Below are 16,021 nucleotides of genomic sequence, written 5' to 3' on the forward strand. Positions count from 1 at the left end.
AAGGTTCATTTTCATTTCATCTCGAGTTGTTTTTACAGGGAGGGATAAAAGCATTTATAGGAGCGACGAGGAAGGCTCAGTCACGTTCGGGCTGTGGGAAGGCAGGTGTGCGAGCGAACTGCTCTTACCTTGCGCTTAAATCGGAGGACTCCGAGTCACGATGTGTAGCGGCCACCCTTGAATCACCCTATTAGCTGGATAACCACTGTCCGCAGCTCTGCATCTGGTCTTTCATTACACTTTTTATAATGGGGAATGTTGGACATCTAGGCCAGAAGGGAATAATGAGCTACCAGTACCCTTCACTGAATTTCAACGAGGATCAACTCTTGGCTCGTCTGGGGCAACGGGACTTTAATCCTGAATATCTTCTCGGACTGAGCGCAGCGGTCACAACAGCCAAGGGCCTCCAATTAGGAGCAAGGGGACCTGAGTCTCCTTTGCAGCCTTGCTGAATTTGTGACCTCAAGGACATCGCCACGAAATGGCTAAATGTGTCCCCGTACAGCCTGCCTCTCAGAGCTCCTTCTGAAGGAGGCTTTCTCACCAGCCTCGGGGCTGGAGCAGGGCTGGACTCTGAGAGCCCCAGTGAGAGGGAATTTTCCATGACTCCTGTCAGTATCGGTGGTGCATAGAGTCCCGAGCTTGTAACCAGACTTTGGGGTTTACTGTGACTTCCTAGTTTATTCTTGCTTGGCCTTGGTTTCCTCATCTGTCAAGTGGGAATGATTGCAGACCTCCACCGCCTCAGGGTTAGGAGAGGATTAAACAAGGTAACGCCAACATGAGCTCAACAGAGTTCCAGGCTCTTGCTAAGTGCTTGAGAGATTAGACCTGGATCACTTTTTACGTGTGTGTGTGTGTGTGTGTGTGTGTGTGTGTGTGTGTGTAGTTTTGTATTTTATTTGTAACTCGTGCTTGTATTATTGGTATTTTTCTTACAGTATTCTAATGGCCTAATGGCAGGCCTGGGACTTCACGTCTCTCTTGCTCCTCTTCCTGTGAGGCCCAGATAAGGAGACCTGCCCTCTTAGAGCCTCATGGCCACAGGGGGGATGGCCCTCTGCACAAGTCCTGTTGTGACCCAGGGAGCATCCTAAAATGCTCACTCTCCTTGGGGATACTCAGGTCAGCCAGGGCTGTTCGCTTGGCCTGGTCTTGCTTTTCCACCCCTCCCCCAGCCCAGCCCAGCCAGGGAAAGGGGCTCCCCCAGGCTCATTCTGGCCTCATGGTGGGGGCTGCTTAGAAAATGCCCCTCCCCCAGGCTTATCCAGGCTTGGCTGGTGGGTGCTTCCCTGGTGACAGGCAAGGCTTCATAGCCTCTCAACCAAGTGCCCGTGCAGTCTCCTGCCTCGGGGCCCTGTGGGATGTCCCGGGCCCCAGAACTGGGTCCTCACTGACCCAGACCCTGCCAGGCTCTTTCCAGGGAAGGAGGAAGGGAGAAGAAATGGGGTAGGTAAAAACACTGGAATACAGTTGCCAAGGGGGCACCTGGGTGGCTCAGTCTGCCTTCAGCTCAGGTCATGATCTCAGGGTCCCGGGATAGAGCCCCGCGTCGCCCCCACCCCGCACAGGGAACCTGCCTCTCCCTCTCCTCCCTGCCTGTGCGCTCTCTTCCTATCTCTCTCTCTCTCTTTCTCAAATAAATAAATAAAATCTTTAAAAAAAATTGCCAAGTTAGCTACAAAGCTAGTTAATGTCCATAGGACGATACAATTACGAGCTTCAGGGCAAATTTCTCTACCAAACAGAAATTATTTACTTCTCCCAATAAAAATCATTTGCATCTTATCATTTTCCTGCAAATCAGCACCGCCTTCACAGAGTCGAGGCCCCAGTCAATAGCAAATTCAAGTCGAAGTCATGTCCCCCGTTCCCCCGAGAACGAGAGAACACTGCGGTGGCTGTGTTAACACAGTCCCCTGGAGCAGAGCAGCACTGTCCAATACAAATAGAATACAGGCCACAAATGTGATTTTAAACTTTCACCGTAGCCACATTTTAAAAAACAAAAAATATTATTTTCTAATACCTAAAATATTATTTCAACATGTAATCAATACAAAAATGTTCCTAGTCAGCATTTTACATTCTGTGTTTTGTTTGTTTTTTGTTTTCCTAAGTAAGTCGTTGAAATTCGGCGTGTATTTCATACTTACATCTCAACGCAAGCCGCACTGCAAGGGCTCGGGGCCACCCGGAGCTAGAGGCTGCCGTATTGGATGGGCGTCGTTCTAGATCAGTGCCCCTCAAATTTTAGGAGGCATCCGAATCACCTGGAAGGCTTATGAAAACACAGATGACTGCGTGCTACCTGAAGGGTCTGCGTGGGTCAGGGCCTGACGTTCTGCGTTTCTAGCGAATTCCCAGGTGCTGCTGCCGCCGCTGACCCAAGTGGCACACTTGGAAAACCACTGTTCCAGAGTGACTTTGAAAGGACTCCTACTCATCATGTTGCCTTATTTTCAACTTGTGGGTCATTTTTCTTAGCTCTCCTGAGGCTGCTGCGGGGTCGGGGGTACACCGCGGCAGCGGCGGGCGCTCTGGAGGCTGTTTGCATCGGCTCGGCCCCGTCTGGCTGGAAGCAGCCTCACGGACCACCGGTTGGCATCGGGTGAGATTTAGCTGCTCTGTCTTCATTGGCGTTCGCTGCGTGCAGCTCTGAGCTAGAAGTTCAGGGGGAAGGAGCTAGGGAACTGCCCTCCGACACCCCAGGGAGGGCCTGGCCTTGTGTGGCGGCTTCCTCCTCGCCACCACTCTACAACAGGCTTAAAAACAGAGATGTTCTGGGACAGGTCCACAGAGATGGAGGTGCAGGCTGGGCCCTGGGGCTCCCAGGGAGGGGCAGTCCCTGAAGTCTAGAATGGCCAGAAAAGTCTGGCCAGGCAGGGAGTAGGAACCAGTGTAGACCCAGGACAAATACCACCCATGACTTATTTCTGGAAGTGAGTGATACTGGAAAGAGAAAGGGTGGGAAGATGTGCTGAGGAAAGGCTGAGGGGGTTCCCCGGGGTGGGGGGCAGACCGGCACAGGAAGCAGGAGTGAGGCCGTGGGAGGTTGGAAATAGAGGGTGTCCCAGAGGCTGTCCCTGGAAGGCATCTCAGCAGCCATCAGTTTCTACTCCCAGTTCTCCTGGTGGATGGAGATGCCATGTTAGAGATGCCACAAAGGGAGTCAGCACCTGGGCCAGAGCCCGCATCTCGGGCCCTGTCTCGGGAACCCTTCCCCTGGACTCTGTAGGTTTGGGAGTGGGGTTGGGTACAGTGGGCATGTGTGTGGATGTAAGAGAAGTGTGTGTCCCCTGTGGGACACTCCCATGCTTGTGTCATCAGTGATACGCAAGGGCTAGCATTAATCCCTGTCAGGACAGGAGCTGTCCCTATGCTGACGTCTGCAGTCCTCCTTCTAGCGCCTTCAAAAGGACTGAGCACATGAATATGGAATTCAAGTGAAGTGGTCTGCACCACTCGTGATGAGGATGTCTACGCTTTATGTCATGTAAACGTGGGGCATGCAGAAGGTGCATCCTGCGGGCACAGGGGGGACACCATGAGGTGTCTCACGGGAAATCAGTACTATGGCAGATGGCGTGAGATAAATGGAGTGTCTGTCCTGAGCAGGCATGCTGTTTGGGAGCACTGGAGGTAGCTGCACTTTGGGGTGACCTTATGGGTACGTAGGGCATCGACACTGAGGTGACCACTGTTTGGGGGCAGATAAGCAGTCTGCACAGCAGTGTATCCGGTAGGGGTGAGTGTGGAGGGTCTCCATGGTGGGCGTGCTCTGTTTGCGGTCATACGGGGTAGCTGCCTCTCAGAATGCTCCACCGTAGGGGTGGAGAGGTCTACACTACATGAAAGTGTTTCAGGGGGTGTTCACTGTGGACGGAAATGTGTGCGGATGTAACATGCCTAGAGAAAGGAAAGTGAAGGGGGTTCCCAGAAGGGTATTCACTGTGTGGGGGAGTATGACACGTGGTCAGGTGTCGGCCTGGTGGACAGAGGCCGGGCCTGGGTGGAGGTGCATGTCTAGGAAAATGACTGGTTCCAACTCCTAATGAGGGGCGGCCCCTTGGGACACCTCATTCCAGGGGGGGTGCCCACCCCTACCAGCACTTGGGGACCTCCTCTTTGGGAGCTAGCTTTTAGATCCTGTGACAAATCTTCCTCTCAATGGGATGTTCATGCTTGCAGGCTTGGGAGGCAACTCTAGGGAGTTAAGTTGGATATTCAGATTTGGGGTTCAAAACCGGGGGGCTGGTAAAATGAGGACGGGCGCTGGCAGAGCTCAGGGAATGGCCCAGGAGGTGGGCCGCGTGCCAGGACCCCAACTCGTTTTGTTTTTTTAAAAATATTTTATTTATTTGACAGAGAGAGAGAGGGGGGGAATACAAGCAGGGGGAGTGGGAAAGGGAGAAGCAGGCTTCCCACAGAGAAGAGAGCCTGATGCGGGGTTTGATCCCAGGACCCTGGGATCATGACCTGAGCCGAAGGCAGACGCTTAATGACTAAGCACCCAGGTACCCCAGGACCCCAACTCCTGCAGACGTTAGCCCTGCTTGCCCTAGTGTGCAAAGGGCATCTCCCCAGATGCTCGCAGGGTCCTGCAGGGGCTAGGGCAGATATCAATAGTAGTTTGAGTTCACTAAGAGCCCAAATCCAGAGTATTATCCTTGGTTACCTCCCTGGTGGCTGGCAAGGCAGAGGCCCCACCCTCCCAGCCAACTTCCTAGAAGGACTGGAGGACCAAGTTCTCATGTGTTTGTCTAAACACCAGACTCATCACTGCATATCCTGTGCTTTTTTCCAATTACTGTATGTGAAAAAGAAGGTATTCGTTGTGCATCTGTACGGCGTGTCTGACAAGTACACCATGTGTGTGTGATGGGGATGGGCTCTGTCTGATGAGGTCGTTGCTGTGTGTATAATGGGTGTAGTATATATGCACGGGGGATCCGTTTGGGCGGCATGTGCCGTGCCAGGGAGTCTGCTGTGTGTGAGCGAGAGCTGTGTGCAAGAGGGATTTGTTGGTGGGGGGGATCTTCTGCGAAGGAGGAAGGGCGATCTGCCTGCTATTTGTGATGACTGTACTGCATTTGCAATGACTGTATTTTGGGTAATCATATACAACACACGGGGGTCTATTAATAGACACACTCTTTCTGTGCATACACGGATAGGACGGGCATACGCTGCCCGTGATGAGTGTAGACTCTGTGGGAGTAGTAGGCCATATGTGGACGATGTCTATAGGCTGTATGTGGAATCTGTATTGTATGTGCTCTGTGAAGGCTATACTCTGGGTAGAGTGAGTCTGCACTGTGTGTGATGGCTGTGCCTTGTGAGTAACAGTATGTAAGTCACATACGGTACATACAATGGGTGTATTACTATGAGTACGTTGCGTGGGGGATAGTATACTCGGGAGGAGGGACGTGCTGTGGGATGGCGAGGCCCTGCCCGAGTGACGCCCATACAGTATGACGGATACACACGGTGTGGGATAAGTTTACAGGTGTGAGTACACACCACATATGGCATATACATTGCGTGGTGGGTATAATGCGTAACAGGTATATATCGCATATATAATGGACATAGTATTTATGGTGACTATCCTTTGGGTGGGTGTGATGGGTGTATGCTCTGTGGGATAGATAAGCCCTGTGCGATCCTACGCTGGGGGCGGGGGTGGATGTTCTGTGCTGTGAGTTAGTTGTCAGGAAGGCTCTACTTGGTGTATCGCAGGCATTCTGTATAGACACAGCTGGTGGTGGGAGCACGGGGTGTGTGCCTTTGGTGGGCAGGTGGAGGGGAGTCGCCCTGCTGGGAAGGGGCATGGAGGGGAGCAGCTGGATCTTCATCCGTTCCTAGACCCCCTACCCCAGCGCCTGAGCCCCCCCCCCCACCACACTGTTTCAGGTTCTTCCTCAAGTTCTTCCTCAAGTGCAACCAGAACTGCCTAAAGAATGCAGGGAATCCCCGAGACATGCGCCGCTTCCAGGTGGGTCTGGGAGAGGGGTCCGCTTCCAGCAGGAAGGGGTGGGTGGGGAAGGCCATGGTCCTGCCACCCTGGGGAAAGCCCCAAGGCAGATCTCTGTCCAGCCCTGTGCTCTAGGGCCCGGCACCTGCTGGGGGTGGGGTAGCTCCCTCTCAGCTTATGCTGGCTGCCAAGGGAGGCTTCATTAGAGTCCCACTTAAGGAGATGCTAATTGTGACATTTTTACATGATTAACGACCCGGCTAATTTGCATAGCGTGAAGCAGAGAGCAGCTGCCCTTAGTACATCCCCAACCTGCACACCCCTCTCAGTGAAGGGGGGGGGTAGAGAAGGAGGCAGCCCGTTTCCTCCCAAGGGCGGGGGCTCCTGCTGATGGTTTCTCAGGCTGATGCTGCCTCCCCCCTTAGTCAAAACTCTCACTTCCACTTGCCTAAGACACATCCGGCCTTGGAACCTCAGGGATACAGCCCAGGGTGTGTACACGCAGACACAGTAGCCGCTCTGCCCAAGGAGCCAGAGATTGTTTCAGGGCTCTTGATTTTTCTAGTTCCTGGGGTCACTTCCCCGGGGCAGCCAGAGATAGTGCATCTGGGCTGTCACTTGACCTCACTGCCTGCCCCCCTTCCACCAGTTCAGCCCCTGGGGGAAGCTCTTTTCCATGCCCCGGAGTCTGAGCTCCAGTCTCCAGCCGCCCTCGCCAAGTTGCTAATGGCCCACAACAGTCCCCTGCAGGGAGCCCTTGAGGGCCTCAGCCAGGGGGGCCTCGGCTCTCCTTGCAGGTGGTGGTGTCCACGACAGTGAGTGTGGACGGACACGTGCTGGCCGTGTCCGACAACATGTTTGTGCACAACAACTCCAAGCATGGTCGCAGGGCGCGCCGCCTGGACCCCTCTGAAGGTCAGGATTCCCCCGCCCCCCCCCCGGGCCCAGCCAGCCCCCAGTCCCCACCTTGGTGCAGGCCCCTGACCTGTCTCCTCTCCTGCCTCCCAGCTGCCACCCCCTGTATCAAGGCCATCAGCCCCGGGGAGGGCTGGACCACAGGAGGCGCCACCGTCATTGTCATCGGCGACAATTTCTTCGACGGATTGCAGGTCGTGTTCGGGAACGTGCTCGTGTGGAGCGAGGTGGGCCACCCCCGCCAGTCTCCCTCGGGGCCTCGCGGCTGGGCCCTCCCCTCGCCCCGGGCTGGAACCCGCAGGCCTCCCCTCTCCCCTCGCAGCTCATCACGCCCCACGCCATACGGGTTCAGACGCCCCCGCGGCACATTCCCGGGGTGGTGGAAGTGACCCTGTCCTACAAGTCCAAGCAATTTTGCAAGGGAGCCCCCGGCCGTTTTGTCTACACAGGTAAGGAGTCAGGCGGCGGACAGGGGGTGGGGGCAGAGAGGCCTATGGTTGCTGGAAGGAGCCCCACCCTGTGCTCCGGAGCCGGGTCTCTGAGTTAGCTAGTATCTAAGGTGTGGCCACGCCCGCTAAGCGGTGGCCCCGCCTCTTCCCCGCCGAAACCCATTGCCCCCTCCTCGCGAAGGACCTTCTTTGACTGAGCCCCTCAGTTTCTCTGGCCTGACTCCTCAGTCCCCTCCCAGGCTTGGAGTCTCAGCCCTGCCGAGACTTTAGCCCTGCCTAGGGCCTCCTCGCCAGGGCACTCCCCACCCGACCCCCACTCCCACCCCCGCACACACTCCCCAGGGTCTGGAATATCTCCAGCGGCACGTCTATTTCAAAGGTTCCCCAAAATAGGCTCAATGCTCCCTAACCTACCCCTGGGCCTCTTGGTTCCCCAAACCACCCCAGTCTTCCCTCTGTGTGGGCCTAAACAGGCGGGTGTGTGTGTGTGTGTGTGTGTGTGTGTGTGTGTGTGTGTGTGCGCGTGTGTGGACAGCCCTTGCAGGAAACCAGGGGAGAAGTTAACACAAGACAGGAGTGTAGAATCCCCCATCCCGGCCCGATTTGACCACTGGCCAGGACCCTGTCCACCTTCCTCCTCCTGCCCCACCCCAGCCACCCACTTCTCCCCGTCCTCCTCTCCGCAGATAATCTCCTAACTGTTCCCTGCACCGCACCGGACACTCGGTAGCGATGCTACTTACTGCTAGGGAGTTACAGTCTAAGGGGAAGGGGCCGTACGTAGCTGGGAACGAAGTGTGAGGTGGGTAAGTTACAGGTGGAGGGAAGGGAGGGACCTCTAGGAGGCAGTGTGGGCTTAACTGGGCTAAGCGGAGACTGCAGGGATGAATAGGGAGGCTGAGCTGGGGAAGGAAAGGCCGTCCTGGAGAAGGAATGGCAAATGCGAAGACCTGGGAATGAGTGCTTTACACGTCGGGGGAAACTGAAGGAAATTCACTAAATCTGGAGTTGGACGTGAAGGAAGTGGGTGGGGCTTTGAGGCTTGGTGAGTTGGTCCAGGCCAGGCTGGAGGAGGTGGGCATGGGGTGCCTGGTCTGCAGAGCGCCGGATGTGGCCAGTCCCTTCCCCCGGGCCCACACAAACTTCTAACGATCAGATGCTGCTGAGAGTCCCCAGAGCTGTGATAAATGGAGACTGTTGGAGTTTTTAACTTTTGTAATTAATACGTGACTCCTGATAATGCAGGCAGAAAATTCTCCCTCCAGCCCTGCCCCTAGGAATATAGAAGCTAATACGTCTATACAGTTGCCTTTTTTCGAATCACAGATGGGATGGTACAGTGCTTGTGTGTTAACGCCAAGCCTGGCACAGGGCCCGGCTCAGTAAATATTTGTTGAATGAATGCGCAAAGAAAGGAACTGAGGACACTCCGCGAACCGCACCTCGCTGACCCGTGTGCCCGGAGTTTTGCGCTGGGCTTGGTGGAGGGGGTCTGCAGCGAGGCTCCCGGACTGGTTGCTGGCGGGCTTGGCCCTGCGGCGGGCGCTGGGAGGGGGTCCTCCAAACGCCGCCCTTCTCCCCAGCCCTGAATGAGCCCACCATTGACTACGGATTCCAGAGGCTACAGAAAGCCATCCCCAGACACCCCGGAGATCCCGAGAGGCTGCCCAAGGTACCCAGAGGGGGCGGGGGACCGGGGATGAGGGGGACCTGTGGCCCGGGCGGGGGGTAGGGGGTGGGCGGAGGGGACGCCCGGCCCCTCGGCCGCCCCCAGGGGCTGGCCCTCCGTCCCGCTGTCTCCTCCCCCGCCCCCAGGAAGTGCTGTTGAAGCGGGCGGCCGACTTGGCGGAGGCCCTGTACGGAGTGCCCAGCAGCAACCAGGTATGGCGCCTCCGCCCGCCTCCTCGCGCCGCCAGGCCGGGGGCTGTCCCCCTCCTGGCGCCTGCGGCTGCCCCGGCCGTGCCCCGCTCTTGTCTTCGCAGGAGCTCCTCCTGAAGCGCGCGGCGGACGTGGCCGAGGCTCTGTACAGCGCCCCCCGCGCGCCCGCGCCGCTCGGACCCCTGGCCCCGAGCCACCCTCACCCCGCCGTCGTGGGCATCAACGCCTTCAGCAGCCCGCTGGCCATCGCCGTCGGGGACGCCACGCCGGGCCCGGAGCCGGGTTCGTCCCGCCGCCCCGCGCGCAGCCCCCCGCGCCCGCCCGCGCCCGCCCGCCCGCGCCGCGCGCCTGACCGCCCTCTCTCGCAGGCTACGCGCGCAGCTGCGGCAGCGCGTCCCCGCGCGGGTTCGCGCCCAGCCCCGGCTCGCAGCAGAGCAGCTACGGCAGCGGCCTCGGCGCGGGCCTCGGCGGCTACGGGGCGCCGGGCGTGGCCGGCCTCGGCGTGCCCGGGTCCCCTAGCTTCCTCAATGGCTCCACGGCCACCTCGCCCTTCGCCAGTGAGTGTCCCCGGCCCGGGGAGCCGCATGGGACTCAGCCCTGCCCCCTCCCAGCCCAGGGGGGTGGGGGGCTTCTGGCGACTGTCTCACCAGGGTCCACCCCGGCCTGGCCCTCGGGAGCCGGGCTAGCCCTTTTTGCGTGTGATCCTGTCTCTGCCTTTGGACGCCTGCCCCTCGACCCCACCCCTCGGCTGCATCCCGGGCTCTGGGGCCGGAGCAGTTCCGCACCTCTCGTCTCTTTGCGGATTGCAGTTGCACACCTCGTTTCTAGCCCTCCCCTCCTCCTGAAAAGGGCTTTAACTGGGCGGGGTGGGGGGGAGGCATCCGCCGAAACCTGGCAGACCGCCGCCCGTCCGTCTTATGCCAGGACTTTGGGAGGAGGCTGGCGCCCCCTGCCGGAGGCCCTGGGGAACTAATGCCTCAGCCAAAATGGGCTTCTACCTGTCGGAAAAAGGGGTTGGAGGAGGGAAGATGTGGCTCCCTGTGATCAGCTAGGGAAGAGCAGGCAAAGTCTGTGTCAGACAGCTCGAGTCAGGGTTTGAAAGTCCAAATCAGGAGCTGTCAGACATTCAGCAAGTTACTTTATTTCTTTCAACTTCAGTTTCCTCTCTGTAAAATGGGTGCGGGTTGTTCTCAGATCTGAATGCGCCACTGTGCGTGAAGTGCCCAGATGTAGAGTGTATGACTTCACATCCTGCAGACTGCTCTTTCTGGCTGTGGGTTCGAGCCTGGGCTCAGCTTCTGGGACCCAAAGCCCCATATGCCCGTGTTCACCCAGGCTGTGAACTGCTGCTGTCCCTACCTAAACCCCTGTGTTTCCTGGCCCTCTGCCCAGGCCTGGCTCCACTTCTCCCACTTCCTCCAGATCTAGAATGGCATTCTTAAAGACTCTCGGGGTGCCCCTTGAATTTTAAACTGGTAGAGTCTGGACTACCAGCCCCTCTCCTCCACCACACAGTGCAGTCAGAAGTGGGGAACATACTGCCCCAGGGGGTAGAAACCCTCCCATCTGGGATCTCCCCATTCAGCCAGAGGATCAAGAATTCTAGAGCAGCTTGCGCCCTGCTTCCAGCATCAGCTGGAAACACCCTGGACTTGCCTAAGAGTCAGTCCTATCTTGTGACCAGGTCTTACCCGGGTCCCCATCCATCCCCTGCATCATTCTCATTGAGTTTGCCAGGACATGCCTGAAATAACATCCAGAACTGCCCCAGCCAGAGGGTCTGGGGCTGTTTGCTTGGGCCTCCCCTTGGTCTTCTGCTTTGGCCACCAGCAACTCCCAGTTTGACCGACAAATCCCAGTACTACCCAAGCTACAGTAAGTGGCTGTGAACTCCCAGCCTTGAGAGATACAGTACATTTTCTGGCATCCATCTCAAGCCCTCCTTGGAGCTCCATGGGCCTCATCAGCTAGCCGTGAGCACTGTCTTAAAGAGACACCCCCACCCCATGCTAGCTGCTTGGACAACACTCAGATCACAGCCTTATTGGTATTCAGAGGAGAGAGGCAGGGAATCGGGCTTAGATGAGGAAGTAGAAAGGAGGATCCAGAGGTGCCCGAAGGCCCCAGGAGAGGAGGCCGCAGGAAAGAGGGACAGCCAGAGCCTGTGTGCAGGACACTCCCTGGCTCATCCCAGGAGAGCACTCCATAGCCCTGGAGGGCCAGGAGGTTGCAAACAGGACGATGCAAGGATGTGGAGCTCTGTGTTTTTGTTTAAAATTGACTGGCTGGAGGAGGGAGATATAGGAGGCCTCCAGGCCCTGGCTAGGGGTGACAAGGACCTGTATGAAGCTTGCAGAGAACCACTTGCCCCAGCTCTGCTCTGAACCCTGATCTTTGACTCTAACCTTGGTACCTCAAGGCCCACGAATGTTCCTTAGCATCTCAGAATCCCAGTGCCTTCAGCAGGAACCCCGACCTATTCTATTCTTTCTCTGCCACATCTTTCATCTTTGGGGGTACCTCCCAATATTTGGTTTTGTTGGGTGTTCTGGTTTTGCTTTGATTTTGACCTAGTCTGGCCCTGTCGTTTCCAGCCCCAAGAAAGGGTCTTTAGAACCCCCCAAAAGGCAAGTGCTGGCCCAGGACCCCAGGGACTCCTAGCCTGCCTCCAGACCCTGCCCGATATTGGTCTCCCCAGGACCCTCACAGCAGCCCCCTAGTGAGGTCTGAGCCTGGTGCCTGGGTCAGCAGCCCACCTGGGGCCCACTGCCCATGCCAGGGCCCCAACCGAGCTGCTCACTCTGGTGCTGTCTCCCTGTTGTGTCTCCCACCGCCTTCCCTGCTGCCTGTCCCTCCCCGCCCCGCCCCGGAGTCATGCCCTCTAGCCCCCCGCTGGCCGCTGCCTCCTCCATGTCCCTCCCGGCCGCTGCCCCCACCACCAGCGTCTTCTCCTTCTCGCCTGTCAACATGATCTCCGCTGTCAAACAGAGGAGCGCCTTTGCCCCCGTGCTGCGCCCACCCAGCTCCCCACCCCAGGCCTGCCCGAGAGCCCACGGAGAGGGACTTGCAGGTGGGTGATCGTGCTGCCGCGCTACGGCCTGGTGGAGCGGCTGGCTTCAGGGGCCTACTCCATCCACATCTCACCAGAGCCTTGTGCTGGTTGGCTAGGTACCCCTGGCGGGTGTAGAGCAGGGAGCTCTGCCGGGGTCCCAGGAGGTCCATCTGGATCCCACTTCCCTGGGCCCCATCGCTTGGGGTGGTCACCACTCTGAATACTGTCAGTTTGGCCACTTGACCGAGAAGACTCAAATCCCAGTTGGAGGTCTGGAAACCACTCCAAGGCCCCATCCCCATGCCCCATCCCCACCTGGTTGAGCCCAGAGCAAGGACCCCACACTCAGAGCTGGAGAAACCCCACACCGCCTACAGGCCTCTGACCTGGGCCTCTCCACGTCCACCGGAGAAACTGGGTCACTTGGCGGATGAAAGGAGATTGACTTTTTTTTTTTAAGATTTTATTTATTTATTTGTCAGAGAGAGAGAGCACAAGCAGGGGAAGCAGCAGGCAGAGGGAGAAGCAGACTCCCCGTGGAGCAGGGAGCCTGATGTGGGACTCGATTCCAGGACCGGGATCATGACCCCAGCCGAAGGCAGATGCTTAACTGACTGAGCCACCCAGGCATCCAATGGGGACTGACTCTAGATGAGGGTTAGCCCAGGTCCCCCTCCCCCATTTTATGGATGTAGAATTGAGACGATGTCACCCCACCACATGCCACTAGTGAAATGGTTGTCATTTGTCAGTTATCAGTCTCCTTCAAGTCAACACCCAACTTAACAAAGCCTGGGCCCTAACCAGTAGTGTGTAGTGAGTCAGGGAGACACATCCCTCAAATAAGATGATTCTTAGGGTGGGCTCATTAGATAATGCCCTAGAATGTTCTTTTCTTTTTCTTTTCTTTTTTGCCTTGTTTCCACCTTTTGGATATTTTTTTCTTAACCTGAGTGTGTCTGGAGCTTAAAATGTGAGTTTTGGGGAGCAGAAGGCCACTGATTTCTCCCACCAGCAGAGAGAACCGGTGGGGGCAGGGGTTTCGGCAGGGGAGAGGATGATGGAAGTGATGAATTTTGTGGACATCTGGGAGGGAGACATGCTGCTGCCGTGTGAGGGGTTTGTACTCCAAGAGGCTGACCTCTTTTCTGAGCTGGCACTGTTTCCTCACCTTGACACAGGCCCTGTGGAGGAAGCAGGGCTGCGAATAGGAGCCCAGAGTCAGCTTTTTCGATTGAGGCAGTTACGCAGGCAAGGGGCTGGGGCCGCACCTCCTAAGAGGCGTGAGGGGCACACCTCTAACTGTCTGCGGTGCCGAGCAGGCCAGGACCAGGAACGGCCAAGCACCTGCCAGGCTCTCCGTAGCTCTGCCCTTAGAAAGTGCCGTATGTCCTGCGTGCTGTCCCCAGCACACAGGCAGGTAAGGTCCCCAGGCCACACCTAGCTTATGGTTCCTCTCTCTGCTTACCACAGACCAGCCTTTTGAGGATTCCGACAAGTTCCAGTCTTCAGCCCGGGGGCTTCAGGGCCTGGCGTACTCCTAATCACGGTAGGTGTCCGGCTGGGCCTTGCTTCCTCCCCTGGCCCTGGATAGACTTTCCAAAACACTTTAGCAAGGGTGGAGACCGGGGTCCGAGTCTCCCTGTCCAGGGCCTACCTAGACAGCTGTCAGGGCCACCCCCCCGCCGCCACCCCCCTGCAGTGGCCCAAGCTGAACAAGTGGAGAGAAGTGGTTTCCTGTCCCCTTGCAGCCAGCCTTTTTCCAGGACCTTCTTCTCTCCCTCTCTCCACCAGGTCTGCAGGTGTTGCCCCCACCGAGCCCGGACTAGAGGTCCCTCGGGGATACACACTCACGTCCTGGATGGCAGCACAGACCGATGCAGAGCCAGGGCTTCGGGCAGACATCCGCCCAAAGGCCTGAACAGGCCTCCTTGTGCTTGAGGCCTCCAGCCCCACGGGCTTCTCTCACCTCCCTTTCTCGGGGCTGGTTGGAAGCCCCAGCACTGTGCTGATGCTCTTGGCAGGAGAGCATCCCGGGGAGCTACTGGGATGCTGGGCTTTCCTCGCTGGGTCAGTTCCTCCGGAAGACATGGACCTTGTGCAGACTGGACCATCAGGCAACAGGAGCAGGGGATGGGACTGTGGGAAAGAGGACAGCTCAGGGAGAAGTGGCCTGGGGAGGTCCTGTTTGTGTCTGACCCATCTCAGCTGGCCCAGCATCCCGACTTCTCTCCAGGGCAAGGGGTGGTACCCAGCAGCCTCAGGAGGCCTGCCCAGGCTCCCATGGAGCTTCCAATGGCTGCTTGACCCCCGTGGCTGCACCCTTCGAGGCCTGCACACTCATGCTTGCCACATTATGAATCCCACTGGGGGCTTTTGGTATGGAGGGTGCAGAAGAGGGAGCGCCAAGCCCCCTGAATTGTGGGTCTTCCTCCCCATGGATATCTCATGGACTCTGCCCCCCCACACACACATGACTCTGGCTGGCCCCGTAGTACCATGGAATGGGCCTGGCTGCCGCTGGCCTCATATTCTGCTCTACCGAGGTTGGAGAAAACAGAACAATAAACGCAGCCACAGGTGGCCACCCGGCCTCTCTTGCTGCTTCCTTGGCGTGGGTCTGCTTTTCTCAGCAGTTCTGCGGCTCTCCTGGGGCCCCTCCCAGCCGTGCCCCCATGCAGCCTTCTTGCACGCTTGGGCTTTTTCAGCAGCCCCCGAGGTCAGCTGAGCAAGTATGACCTGCCCCATGTCTGCTCTCAGGTACTGTTGGGGGTGCTGGGCAGGCTAGCAGGCCTGAGGACCTAGGATGCGGGCTCCACCCCAAGAGCTTAGGCTGGGAGCACAGTCTGGCCACTGAGGACTCAGTCCCCCAACTGTCCGGCCAGGACCAGGCAGAGGGTTGTCAAAGGATTTTCTGGGATCCAGAACAGTGCAAACAAAACACTCCTCAGTCCCTCAGAGGCTCAGAAGTGCCATCGATTCGGAACGGAGGTTGCAGGGCCTCACCTGGACAAGGCAGGGCCGGGTAGGGCAGCTTGTCCTGAGGTTGCCTAGTTGAACAAGTCCCAACCACCCCCCTCCCCAGGCGTAGGCACCTTTGGCTCTCCTGTCTCCGAGTTTGGGAGGAGGGGTAGTAAAGAGGCAAGAGTCCCAGGCTCATTTACCCCCGCTCCTGGAATGAATCCCTGCCATCCCCTGAGATGTGTCCCCTAGATCGCAAAGGTCTGGCTGGCTGACTCTGGAAGCCACTTTTTTGACCCACTGTCCAGGGAGCCCAGAGTCCAGCTCCAGGCTTCAGGCTTTCCTCTCTTCCTGGTGGTCCTCCTTGGCTCTGGCCTCTGGAAACTCTGCAACCCATGGTCCCATGTCCTGCAGTCCTCTGGACAAATACACTTGCCAAGGCAGATGGGCCACTCATGTCCTTCAGAGGCCTTCACTTCCTTCTCTTGTGTTCTTGGCCAATACCTGGGATTCATCTCACATGGGGTCCATGACGGGGAGAGCCTTCTGTTCATCTCCATGCTGCCCTGGCCTCCCCCTCAGTTCCTGCCTCCAGCCCATGTTGCACAGCCCCAAAGCCTGCCAGCCCACACCCCTTGCTCCAAACAGGGTCTGAGCAATTCCCACAGCCCAGGTCCGTTTCCACCCCCACCCCCACCCCGGCTGAACACCTGCAAAACTGTTGTCTGCACTGGGTGCAGGTGGTAGCTGGGTAATGGTCACCCTCTGGTTCCTGGGGTGGGT

At 57.7% G+C, this 16,021-nt stretch overlaps 1 protein-coding gene across 2 annotated transcripts in view; it reads left to right on the plus strand.

Moving 5' to 3' along the window:
- EBF4 (EBF transcription factor 4) overlaps nt 1–14,890 on the plus strand; it is a 56,992-nt gene extending 42,102 nt beyond the window's left edge. For both annotated transcript variants that reach the window (XM_087853714.1, XM_045807965.2), the window contains exons 8-18: nt 5,923–6,004; nt 6,781–6,898; nt 6,992–7,125; nt 7,221–7,347; nt 8,931–9,019; nt 9,163–9,228; nt 9,330–9,507; nt 9,594–9,782; nt 12,098–12,295; nt 13,751–13,826; nt 14,072–14,890. In XM_087853714.1, the coding sequence (XP_087709840.1) occupies nt 5,923–6,004; nt 6,781–6,898; nt 6,992–7,125; nt 7,221–7,347; nt 8,931–9,019; nt 9,163–9,228; nt 9,330–9,507; nt 9,594–9,782; nt 12,098–12,295; nt 13,751–13,821 (1,252 nt within the window). In that variant the 3' untranslated portion in view covers nt 13,822–13,826; nt 14,072–14,890. The remainder of the gene's footprint in view (nt 1–5,922; nt 6,005–6,780; nt 6,899–6,991; nt 7,126–7,220; nt 7,348–8,930; nt 9,020–9,162; nt 9,229–9,329; nt 9,508–9,593; nt 9,783–12,097; nt 12,296–13,750; nt 13,827–14,071) is intronic.
- The last annotated feature ends 1,131 nt before the right edge of the window (nt 14,891–16,021 follow it).

The sequence above is a fragment of the Ursus americanus genome, chromosome 22 (assembly GCF_024610735.1).
Source record: "Ursus americanus isolate L20-20 chromosome 22, mUrsAme1.1.p, whole genome shotgun sequence".
In the NCBI taxonomy this organism is placed as follows: Eukaryota; Metazoa; Chordata; class Mammalia; order Carnivora; family Ursidae; genus Ursus; species Ursus americanus.